This window comes from Argopecten irradians, chromosome 4 (genome assembly GCF_041381155.1).
Source record: "Argopecten irradians isolate NY chromosome 4, Ai_NY, whole genome shotgun sequence".
NCBI lineage: Eukaryota > Metazoa > Mollusca > Bivalvia > Pectinida > Pectinidae > Argopecten > Argopecten irradians.
This window is the reverse complement of record NC_091137.1, coordinates 22,347,224-22,360,649: the sequence shown is the minus strand read 5'-3', so window position 1 is coordinate 22,360,649 and position 13,426 is coordinate 22,347,224. Positions and strand designations below refer to the sequence as shown.

Sequence of the window (13,426 nt, the reverse complement as noted above, 5' to 3'; positions counted from 1 at the left end):
CGTTTCCCTACATCGTGATTTCGGAAATGACTTGCTTGAGAAAACAGTTATTTGATGGGTCTTTTTTTTCGTAAATGGATCCAAAACAGTAACACTTCATACCAAAATGTATACTTTACGTTGTCAAATACATTTTTCACATATTTTCTACACGAGACTCGCATACCTTACTCTCCGTTACGTGTTTTACGTTTAAAAGGAACCATTTATGAGTACACAATCTCTAAATGTTATGTACTTTATAGCTTTTTATAGACTGTTAACAAAATGTAGTTATATTCTCTCTTTTGAGGTATTGATACTAAAGTCAGTTTCTAAATAAAAACAAAACCGTTGTTCATTAACATAATTTAAACCTTTTATTTAATTCGTATATTTGTATTCCAGAATTCAGGAAAAGATTCCTTAATATGAACAATATCAAAGATCTTCATTATGCAACGAGAATAAAACAAATAGCGAGAATGGATTTTTTTTAATTGGGGCTTATTGCTAATTATTTCCAAAAGTTGCACATGGCCCTTCTATTACGATGGACAATGCTTCAACAGTTCGTGTTGCTGATCTTCGATGGGTGCATTTTCAACCCGTTCTATCAATGACCTACAAAAAAATGAATTTAATCATATTATACTATTATATAGAATTATTTATTTGCTGGTTGAAATGAGTTTTGAAGAATATTAATTCGTCATTTTTTATATATTTATTTTGAGAGCGTTTCACAATTATTCGACATTTTTTATCAAAATAAAACAAATCCTTTGATATCTTACGATATAAGCTTTTAAGGTAGCTCCAAACTTTTGGGAAAACCCATTTCATTTTTTCTAACAGGTCTTATTTTCTAGCATTTGGCATGTAGATTTGAAATCTGTAAAGACAAATGGGTGTTCTCGAACTACTTTTTGTGATATTTGAGCTTGAAATATACCATCCGTGCAAATTTGCTGGCCGAAAATAGAAAAATTCATAAAATAATGCTTTCTGTAATATTAGGGTGAATGTAGTCTCGATCCTGTTGATTTTTGTCCTAAATTTCTTACGATAGAACAATATAGATAACTCTTGTATTTTAACAAATGCTTACTAATTTTCGTTATTTTCCAGGACCGTTTCTATACGTCATTATGATGTTTTGCCATATTTTCGCCCCTAAAATCAATGAATAGGCCAAAAGAAAAACCCTGTCAATTTCACAATATTTGTATATAATATGCCCAAGGCAATATGTTTTTCAAATATCATATAAAATCATGGGGTCTTAGGACAAACTTTCACAATTTTGTAAGCTTGAAGTTTGTAACCCGCAACCCTACCCCTATTTCACCCAGTGCTAAGATATAGGTCATATTTGCCTATTTTTTGAAAATCATGCCGCAAAAAACAAGAGGCCCATGGGCCTTAACGGTCATCTGACTATAAGTACAATACAACATAATCGTTTAAAGATTTTAGCCTATTTGACCACTGTGACCTTGATTGAAGGTCAAGGTAATTCATTTGAACAAACTTGGTAGTCCTTCATCCCAGCATGCTACATGCCCAATATCAGTACCCTGGGCCTTCTGGTTCTTAAGAAGAATTCATTTAAAGATTTTAGCCTATTTGACCCCTGTGACCTTGAATGAAGATCAAGGTCATTCATTTGGACAAACTTGGTAGCCCTTCATCCCAGCATGCCACAGGCCTAATATCAGGTCTCTAGGCCTCATAGTTATTCACAAGAATTTGTTTAAATGATTTTAGCCTATTTGAACCCTGTGACCTTGAATGAAGGTCAAGGTCATTTATTTGAACAAACTTGGTAGCCCTTCATCCCAGCATCCTACAGGCCAAATATCAGTACCCTGGGCCTTCTGGTTCTTGAGAAGAAGTCGTTTAAAGATTTTAGCCTTTTTGACCCCCGTGACCTTGAATGAAGGTTAAGGTCATTCATTTGAACAAACTTGGTAGCCCTTCATCCAAGCATGTCACAGTCCCAATATCAGTACCCTGGGCCTTCTGGTTCTTGAGAAGAAGTCGTTTAAAGATTTTAGCCTATTTGACCCTCGTGACCTTGAATGAAGGTCAAGGTCATTTATTTGAACAAACTTGGTAGCCCTTCATCCCAGCATCCTACAGGGCAAATATCAGTACCCTGGGCCTTCTGGTTCTTGAGAAGAAGTTGTTTAAAGATTTTAGCCTTTTTGACCCTCGTGACCTTGAATGAAGGTCAAGGTCATTTATTTGAACAAACTTGGTAGCCCTTCATCCCAGCATCCTACAGGGCAAATATCAGTACCCTGGGCCTTCTGGTTCTTGAGAAGAAGTTGTTTAAAGATTTTAGCCTATTTGACCCTCGTGACCTTGAATGAAGGTCAATGTAATTTATTTGAACAAACTTGGTAGCCCTTCATTCCAGCATGCCACAGGCCTAATATCAGGTCTCTAGGCCTCTTAGTTATTCACAAGAAGTTGTTTAAAGATTTTAGCCTATTTGACCCTCGTGACCTTGAATGAAGGTCAATGTCATTTATTTGAACAAACTTGGTAGCCCTTCATCCCACAGGCCTAATATCAGGTCTATAGGCCTCTTAGTTATTCACAAGAAGTTATTTAAAGGATTTTAGCCTATTTGACCCCTGTGACCTTGAATGAAGGTCAAGGTCATTTATTCGAACAAACTTGGTAGCCCTTCATCCAAGCATGTCACAGTCCCAATATGAGTACCCTGGGCCTTCTGGTTCTTGAGAAGAAGTCGTTTAAAGATTTTAGCCTATTTGACCCTCGTGACCTTGAATGAAGGTCAAGGTCATTTATTTGAACAAACTTGGTAGCCCTTCATCCCAGCATCCTACAGGGCAAATATCAGTACCCTGGGCCTTCTGGTTCTTGAGAAGAAGTTGTTTAAAGATTTTAGCCTTTTTGACCCTCGTGACCTTGAATGAAGGTCAAGGTCATTTATTTGAACAAACTTGGTAGCCCTTCATCCCAGCATCCTACAGGGCAAATATCAGTACCCTGGGCCTTCTGGTTCTTGAGAAGAAGTTGTTTAAAGATTTTAGCCTATTTGACCCTCGTGACCTTGAATGAAGGTCAATGTCATTTATTTGAACAAACTTGGTAGCCCTTCATCCCAGCATCCTACAGGGCAAATATCAGTACCCTGGGCCTTCTGGTTCTTGAGAAGAAGTTGTTTAAAGATTTTAGCCTATTTGACCCTCATGACCTTGAATGAAGGTCAATGTAATTTATTTGAACAAACTTGGTAGCCCTTCATTCCAGCATGCCACAGGCCTAATATCAGGTCTCTAGGCCTCTTAGTTATTCACAAGAAGTTGTTTAAAGATTTTAGCCTATTTGACCCTCGTGACCTTGAATGAAGGTCAATGTCATTTATTTGAACAAACTTGGTAGCCCTTCATCCCACAGGCCTAATATCAGGTCTATAGGCCTCTTAGTTATATTCACAAGAAGTTATTTAAAGGATTTTAGCCTATTTGACCCCTGTGACCTTGAATGAAGGTCAAGGTCATTTATTCGAACAAACTTGGTAGCCCTTCATCCAAGCATGTCACAGTCCCAATATCAGTACCCTGGGCCTTCTGGTTCTTGAGAAGAAGTCGTTTAAAGATTTTAGCCTATTTGACCCTCGTGACCTTGAATGAAGGTCAAGGTCATTTATTTGAACAAACTTGGTAGCCCTTCATCCCAGCATCCTACAGGCCAAATATCAGTACCCTGGGCCTTCTGGTTCTTGAGAAGAAGTTGTTCAAAGATTTTAGCCTTTTTGACCCTCGTGACCTTGAATAAAGGTCAAGGTCATTTATTTGAACAAACTTGGTAGCCCTTCATCCCAGCATCCTACAGGGCAAATATCAGTACCCTGGGCCTTCTGGTTCTTGAGAAGAAGTTGTTTAAAGATTTTAGCCTATTTGACCCTCGTGACCTTGAATGAAGGTCAATGTCATTTATTTGAACAAACTTCGTAGCCCTTCATTCCAGCATGCCACAGGCCTAATATCAGGTCTCTAGGCCTCTTAGTTATTCACAAGAAGTTGTTTAAAGATTTTAGCCTATTTGACCCTCGTGACCTTGAATGAAGGTCAATGTCATTTATTTGAACAAACTTGGTAGCCCTTCATCCCAGCATGCCACAGGCCTAATATCAGGTCTCTAGGACTCTTAGTTATTCACAAGAAGTTATTTAAAGGATTTTAGCCTATTTGACCAGTGTGACCTTGAATGAAGGTCAAGGTCATTTATTTGAACTAACTTGGTAGCCCTTCATCCCAGCATCCTACAGGCCAAATATCAGTACCCTGGGCCTTCTGGTTCTTAAGAAGAAGTCGTTTAAAAATTTTAGCCTTTTTGACCCCCGTGACCTTGAATGAAGGTTAAGGTCATTCATTTGAACAAACTTGGTAGCCCTTCATCCAAGCATGTCACAGTCCCAATATCAGTACCCTGGGCCTTCTGGTTCTTGAGAAGAAGTCGTTTAAAGATTTTAGCCTATTTGACCCTCGTGACCTTGAATGAAGGTCAAGGTCATTTATTTGAACAAACTTGGTAGCCCTTCATCCCAGCATCCTACAGGGCAAATATCAGTACCCTGGGCCTTCTGGTTCTTGAGAAGAAGTTGTTTAAAGATTTTGGCCTTTTTGACCCCTGTGATCTTGATTGAAGGTCAAGGTCATTCATTTGAACAACAAACTTGGTAGCCCTTCATCCAAGCATGTCACAGGCCCAATATCAGTACCCTGGGCCTTCTGGTTCTTGAGAAGAAGTTGTTTAAAAGATTTTAGCCTATTTGACCCTCGTGACCTTGAATGAAGGTCAAGGTCATTTATTTGAACAAACTTGGTAGCCCTTCATCCCAGCATGCCACAGGCCTAATATCAGGTCTCTAGGCCTCTTAGTTATTCACAAGAAGTTGTTTAAAGGATTTTAGCCTATTTGACCCTCGTGACCTTGAATGAAGGTCAAGGTCATTTATTCGAACAAACTTGGTAGCCCTTCATCCCAGCATCCTACAGGGCAAATATCAGTACCCTGGGCCTTCTGGTTCTTGAGAAGAAGTTGTTTAAAAATTTTAGCCTTTTTGACCCCTGTGACCTTGAATGAAGGTCAAGGTCATTCATTTGAACAAACTTGGTAGCCCTCCATCCCAGCAACCTACACGCCAAATATGAGTACCCTGGGCCTTCTGGTTCTTGAGAAGAAGTCGTTTGAATAAAAAGTTTACGCACGGCGCACGGCGGACGGCGGACGGCGGACGGCGCACGGCGCACGGCGCACGGCGCACGGCGCACGACGACGGACGGTGCATGATGACAATAGGTCATCCTGACCCTTCGAAAATCATGCCGCAAAAAAAAATCCACATCAGTTCATATGTTTTTGTGACATTATATTTGGTTTACGTCTGTTTGTTATTATGATTTTCTCCCAATTTTGTGATGAAAGGAAATTCGTATGCGATTATTTAGAATTCCGAAATTTTGGTCCGATCGGATCCCCTCTTATCATTTATTGCGATGAAAGTTACTTCCAGTGTTTGAAAATTCATTCCCATTTACGACAGGGACCACAGAAACCTCAGAAGTATCTAATTTTCACTTCATTGTTTTTGTTTGATTTATTTAATGGTTTTAAGCCTTTAATATGATATGTAGACAATTTTCACCTATCGAAAAAATATCCAAGTGGAATGTCGTAGCGTATCGGAAACCATTCTGGAATTCAAAACAACCTCTGCAGCTTCCGGTATAATGTTAAATAAATTGGCGCGGTTTTCAAAAGTATGGACCTACCTCAAATAAAATCCAGCGGAATTTGCGTTCAATTTTTGAGTTAAAACATTGAAGCATTTTCTCGGTATGAATGTGACGCGCAATATATCACATAGTATATAGGAATAAAAAATATTCTAAAGCCTTCGTTTAATTTTTTGTGTAAAATTACACTTTACCGCAAAAAGTGACTTGAGTGACGGAATTGTAGTCAAAGAAATCGATTTTTTCGTCAAATCAATTCACCACCTTTTATAATAGTCTTTAAAATTTGATTTAGTAAAACAAGATACAAACCATGTGTCAAGTGAGCAGAAGTAAAACATCTTTGGCCGTGGCATGCTGTTAAAGTTAGTGCCCAAACAAAAAGTATAGGCCCCGCCGTAAATGATGTCAATCCAATCACCTACCGCCATCAGTGGTAAGCGGATGTCCTTGGCTACACAATCCTGAGAATCACACGTTGGACCCCACACAGTGCTGTTGTGTGTGTCTAGCATAGCCTGGATAACGCAAATATCACTAGTGAGCATATTCCATATGTCAAATAATTTGCGCCTAAATATCGTAATACAATCGTATTACAAGTTGTATACGAATATTACACGCTAAATAAATGTCTATTTATTTTATTTTAATGTCATTTCTATGTTGTTGGGTTTTTTTCAAAATTTTCTTTTATCAATATTGACATTCCGGCTATCAAATACTTTTATTAATTTACATTATGTATATAAAAACTTTTATACAAAAATGCAAACCTCCTTTTTTAATGGTTTTGCCACAAAAATTTCCGTAACTTCTCTAACCCAGGAAAGTGAGCCGAACAGTCCATCATTAATGAAGTACATAACATGGTCGATAGTGGTTTTATCTGAAAGTATATCACTTAAATTTGATATATTTGATAAGTGACCAACATACCGTAAACATCTCAGGGAGAAATAATTTGTGTTATATACTGGTAATGACCAGAGTTGTTAAAGTTTCGGGTACTGTATTTTGGGTGGCGCAGGTAAAATAACTGAAGTCATTGCAGTCCGGTGGCATGTTTTGATGCTCCACCTTTTTTTATCAAGATAGATCTTATGTTGTATATATATTTATGCAGCATGGCTGACATTGTTGTCACCATGTCTGCCATGTTACTCGTTATTTAATAAAACTTACATTAACTGGACATTTTCATTCTCTGTTGCTACTTATGTAATATATCTAAAAACTTAGCTTCAGTCGTGTCCTTTAGTCAGAGTGATGTAGATGTATAACATAAATATCTCTTTGCACATCTCTATGTTATGTCGTAACTTCAACAAGTGTGCACATCAGTAGTTTGTTTTTATTACAATGTTATGACATTGCATCAATATATAATAATCTGAACAATATATGACCCAATCTACCATCATTGTAAATCAGTTTCCGACCAATGATCCTCGCGGCTTCATTGACAGCAGATTCTACAAGGAACCGTCCTGGCTCTGCGATTAACTGTACACCATCCTCCTCTGGAAAATATTCCTCTAGATATCTGTTGATGACATCAGCATTCTGCAAAATGTAAATGTAAAATCATCCTTGATACTCCAAGGGTTACTATCACTGACGATATATGCACCCCTGGACGATGTCATAGTCAAGCAGTTAAGGAGAACAACTCTAACCAATCACAGGCCTGTAGAGACTTTCTTTGAAGATTACAGAGAGACAGACAGTGTGCAGTTATATCGATTTCTATGATGTACATCAAATGATCAAATTACTTGTTTCTTTTGCTGTCTCCAGTTTTACTATGAGATCGTTCAGATATGTATCTAGGATGTTGCAAAGTAAGCGTCTTATGTAACAAACAAAAACGACTAAAATCTATTTATAATTGGAATCATATCTCAGTTTTGCTGATCGAGTTTTCTGAATGTAATACACATTAATGATATCCTAAACATGATGACAGTACAGCAGTTTACCTCTTCAAGAGTCGGTCGATCAATATCTCTACCCCTATATCCACCTCCAATATCTAAGATTTCCATAGAAAAGCCGACTTGTAGTCCAATGTCAAAAATCATTCGTGCTTCTTTGATTGATGACGCAAATGCATCGGTACTCATACAGTTACTTCCAACATGAAAACTTAAACATCAAAGAAATAAATAAATGTTATATGTATCATCTGTTTTTCTCATTTTGAATTTCTATTTATTTAATTGATTTGAGGTCATGTAATTCAAATAACCTGTTAAATTCGAAATATTTGGTTTGCGTGGACTAAACTGGCGTGTCGCCGACTATCCATCAAACCGCACGTAACTACATGTATGCATTTTGTATTGTGTATGCTACGATTTTAGCTCTTATCTGACGTTGTACCATTAAGATATTTGCATTGTATAAAAATGTTAGCGTTCCCACTCTGTTTTACTATGATTATTATTTTAGCCCTTTAAAAAGTTAAATGAATGTCACACTCTTTAATCTAATTTTCAATGTCGTTTCTACTATTTCCATGACGTCACCAAAGCCGTTTTTCACCTTTACAGAAACCACTCCATATATTGAAAGTATACCGTATTTCAATGATAAAAGGACAAACTGTTTGTCAACGTGAGATATTTTGGTAAATTCTATTGAAAGGATAAAAAATTAGAAACTATATTATGCCTATATCAAAAAAAGAGAAAAATGCTCACATTTAGTAAAACGTTTTTTTTACCTTAATCATGTAAATGGAAGCTACATACCTAACTCCAACAACGTTTAAACCTTTGTTTTTTGCTGAAATAAGTAAACCTTCCGCTTCGTCGAAAGCACAGCCAAACTTGTTGGATAACTTGTACATTACGTCATACTTGTGTGTTGTTTTAAATCTCAACATTAATCTGCAATCAATCACAATTTATTGAATAATACAGTGGAAAAACCGTATGTAATAAACACATATATCTCTTTTCTAATTCATTGTTTTAATGTGGAGCAGTGATACTTGAGTATGAAAGAATTATCAGGATATTGTTCAGAATATGATAATCTGATAAACAAGTATACAATTAACAATATATGCATTTCTTATTTAAAACTTTAAAGCAACATTATGGATAATTAAAAACCACACCTGAACTATCCCTGAAAACTGAAAGTTAAGAAAAGTGGTTTAGAACTTCTGTCGTCTTTATCGGAGGGGTAGATTTTAGATTTTAAAATAATAGTATATTACGAGTTGAAAGTAACATCTTGAGGAGCATACTGGTTATAAAATAGCTCTCTCCCTCCTCCACCTCTCTCTTTCTCGTTCTTCCCTCACTCTCTCCCTCTCTCTCTATCTCAAATACAACTTTATGTATTATGTATATATTCTCTTGTAAATGCCATCTTGTCTGTAATTTGAATGTTTTATTATTTTTGGGAACGGGCTTTATATAAGTTGTATAACTTGTGCCCAATCCCATTGCACATTTTGCAATAAAATATGTTTAAATCAAACTATCCCCTCAGATTATATGCTCCATCACAATATGCATCAATAAATATCAATATAGTGTCGGGTCTCACCTGGCTGAATGACCGTAAAACGTCTTGATCTTGACCAGCTCCTCCTCGTTGTCAAAGGTCATCAAGTCCACATCGTGGTCCCTGGCATAAGTTATGTGGGACATCTGTTTACACGTATTGGCGTAGATGATACGAGATGGATCAACGCCCAGATCTAAAATCTGCTGTATTTCCGACTGGATAATTTAACAAAACAAAACAATATCACGGTAACAACTGTAGATAGTTTCAACCAGAGATTTATATAGTAGTTATATTTAAATCTCTGTTTCAACGTAAGCTTTTGTATTCGTTAAGTATGATCATGTCCTTACAAACACCAGTATAATGATTACAATGTAAACATACCTTACTTGCACAGTCGAAGCTACACCCCAGCCTGGCAAGGACATTTACGATTTTGTCGTCGTTGTTACACTTTATGGCTATTAAGATAAAAGGTGAAAATTTCACCACAGGGGGCCAACTCAATAAAAATGGATGTTGTCATACATTTTTTTGTATTTGAAGGATGGACTGATGAGTATATGTGACAGTCATGTCATTTTTTTAAATACGAGATTTGAAAAATTATTAAAAAATCGGGATATTTACTGTAAAAGAGAGATAGTAAATATCCCGATTTTTTAATAATTTTTCAAATCTCGTATTTTTGGAAAAAAAATCACATGACTGTCATATATACTCATCAGTCCATCCGCCAAATACAAAAGTGAATGACAACATTCATTTTCATTGAGTTGGCCCCCTGTGAATTTCACCTCAAAGGGTGTATTCAATCATTTGTATTGTTTCTAAGTGTAAATATTCGGAGAAAATAATCTAAACTCTACTAAGCAGGTTCCATGCCTATTGAACGTCAACCTATCACAGAAGGAATATTTACTTCACGATGGAAACACTAGAAATTATGTTTACAAAATCCGTATCTGTCTTTACTATTTCATGATTTAGAAGAATGTTGCACAAAATCCTGTTGTGGATCACACAGAAACAAGACTAAATCGAAGTCAAGATTAGCGATAATGATTCGGATTTTTTTTATTAAAAACAAATAAATATTGAACATCGCTAGGTGGGTCCCATTTAGTCAAACAAGCCGAAGTTAGCCGACATTGTAACGTCATTGCCGAGAACGTAATGTGACTACCGTAACTACGTAACATCTGTCCGAACTCTTCCGAGAACGGGTCATGAACTTTCCGACTTCCGTTCGGCATTAATCGTAACTTCTATGGCGACCAATTTAAATGAAGGCACGTTTACAAGAATATAAGTTCAACAACTGCTGTACCAAAGTTAATAAGAAATCATAATAAATATTCTACAAATACTAACAATATCGGGGTCGAATCTAACTTGACTTTTTGTTAATAGTGATTTATAGTTTTTGAGATTGAACATTTGAATAAAACGCACAGAACATTACTTCGATAATATATATTTACATGCATCGATAATGAAGAATTACGTTGATTTAACCCTATAAATAACACTGTACCATAAAACAGTTTCACCCGTGGAAGGAGTTGGTACCATTTACTGTATCTGTCTACCACCTCATCTATATCCACCACCGCCAGAGGGTCATCTATTCCCTAAAATGAAACACTACACTACGAACAATAACACACAAATGACGCTTGACACAATTACATAGCGGTCTACATTTTATTTACCTTAAATCTAATCATGAACTTAATTAGCATTATTGTTACTGAATAAGGCCATAGTTGTGGGTTTTTTTCAGTTTTGCGTCATTTTGATTTTTTTTAAACTTACCAGCCTGTAAGGCAAAAAAACACACACAAGAAAATAAACACAATGTTTTGCTAAGGATTTAAAGTTTTTTTAAGGATTCTTTCTTTCTATAGAGTTTACATCTATGAAAATTGTAGAAAATAATACTTACCCTGTACACACCTCTTTTATTGCCCAGTTCAGAAAAAAAAAGTTGTGTTTGTTTTTTAACTGAAGAGGCGTAAAACCTACCAGCAGGCCAGCGCTAGGCGGACGCAAAACAGAAATACCACAACTATGGCCTAACTGAAAATGTTAATCTGATATATTCATTTTTACACATGACAGTTATATCCCTTATTATCTATTGTGACATCATTATGTCATTGTGATCGAAACGTCGTTTCTCTGAAAAATATGACGTTATGCACGTAGACCGATGACGTAGCTATCCGCAACATTAGATAACTCTGTCATATGAAAATACAGAATACTTACCAGTTCCGTTTGGTAGTTGACTTTTTGAGTAAGGTATTCCTCTCGGGATCGCCTAACGTCTACAATCTCTATATCACAGTCACCCATGTCTCTAGATGCTATAAAACAAATACATTTGAATTTAATCGTTATCATTCATTTACACTGTCGAATCATAACGAACAACGTGCCCTTGCATAAATGCTAATGTGTTTGAATTAAAATTTGTCAAAGTATTTTAATTTTTTTCGGCGGAAATGATAAGAATAATGTTACCTGATAACAGTATAGTACAATGGAAAAACTTAAAACAACTCCAGAACAAGTTCCTCATTTAACCGTCCCGACTTGATAATCACACTACAAGTGGGATTATTGATACACATGTACATGTATACCTATTTCCACGATTAAATGTACAATTCATGACCATTAAAATTATGTCTCATCAGAATTGTTTGCATAAAGGGTTGGTTCTGTGGAAACGCGGTGAAAACTCTGGTATTCTGAACTTCAATATTTATATAGGGGTAGTGTGGTTTATGCTGCTATTCTGAGCAAATAAGGATGGTCCACTATGTAAACTATCATTATAACTACATGTATTTTAAATGAAACCACTGGTTTTGTCAATTCTGCACACATTTATACTCATAAATACAATTACCAATCTGAAAAATATATTTTCAGCGTGTTCTGTGTATGGTCAAAACAGTAAATTAAGTTGATGAAATCATACATTGTGTCAAATAGAGTCTATCTTTGAGTTATAATAGCTGGATTTTTTTTTCTTTTTTTTTTTTTTGATTTTTTTTTAACATTTCCGTCAGAAGTCCTCTTTCCAAACATCTAATTAAAGTAAAAGTTAGTAATAGGAAAAATGACTTTTCAACAGAGGATAAGTCGAAGATTGGTACTTTTTGACTACTTTATGTTGGGGAGCTAACAGTCCATACTACACAAGTCAATAAATCGCGTAATAGAAGTACATGTCTGATAGGTATAGTACAGAGTGATATACTGAAAAATAATTTCCACTTTTTTCTAGTATGTAATTAACTGATCAACCAGCATCCTCACATCTGCGTCACCAGAAGACACTAATTAGTAATTAAGACGATAATTATAAAGCATTAGAAATTATTATTTAAGAATCTCTGCTCACCTCTGGTGCTAAGAAAGACGCTGACGAACCGTTGGTGTTTCGATATAACTGACGTGATCCGAATGTCGCACTTAATACACCTGTCCCACTAATAATGACTTTAACATGAGAAGCCCAATCTATTTAACCACAGGTGTTGGACTACTGTGTCAAGGTCTATAACTCGGCTGGTCAAATAACACGACCCAATATCAGAAAACAATCATTATCAACAAACTGCATAAGATATCCCAATCGACAGGCTGATTGAGTGTTAATTTGGTATGCGATACAATATATACCATGTCGTATAAATGTCACCAGGTATATTGAAACATAGGATAATTGTCAGATTTCAACACCTCGGATATCATGATTTCCCCGATAAAACCACTAGTGCTGTTCAGGATAATAGGGGTAACTGTAATTCCTCTGTAGTTTCATGGTTCATTGGTTGGGCCCTTCTTATATACAGGAGTAAGGATACCAATCTTCAGTGACGATGGGATAGCAGCTTGTTTTAGGAGAGAGTTGGTTATTTTCTTTAGGCTCCCTATTATTTCTTCATCTGCTAGTTTTAGGTGTTCACTAGTCATACCAAAAACATGTGGAGCCTTGTAGTTATGTAGTTTAGAGAGTTTGACCTAATCTCCATTGTGCTGACAGGCATGATATCAGTCCCTTGTAACTGGCAGATAGACTACATGATGTTGTTATCGTTCCTTATAGTTCTAGATATTCA

The 13,426-nt window shown here is 36.2% G+C and overlaps 1 protein-coding gene across 1 annotated transcript; it reads right to left on the bottom strand.

The window, feature by feature from the left end:
* Positions 1-344: 344 nt before the first annotated feature.
* On the bottom strand, positions 345-13,024 carry LOC138320971 (ornithine decarboxylase-like). The gene is made up of 11 exons (XM_069264325.1): positions 12,706-13,024; positions 11,562-11,659; positions 10,825-10,921; positions 9,672-9,748; positions 9,324-9,499; positions 8,516-8,653; positions 7,742-7,907; positions 7,178-7,325; positions 6,536-6,648; positions 6,072-6,277; positions 345-603 (listed from the first exon to the last, which is right to left on the bottom strand). Exons 2-11 carry the CDS (start codon positions 11,646-11,648, stop codon positions 528-530), a joined length of 1,284 nt encoding a protein of 427 aa, XP_069120426.1. The 5' UTR covers positions 11,649-11,659; positions 12,706-13,024; the 3' UTR covers positions 345-527.
* Between the last annotated feature and the right edge of the window lie 402 nt (positions 13,025-13,426).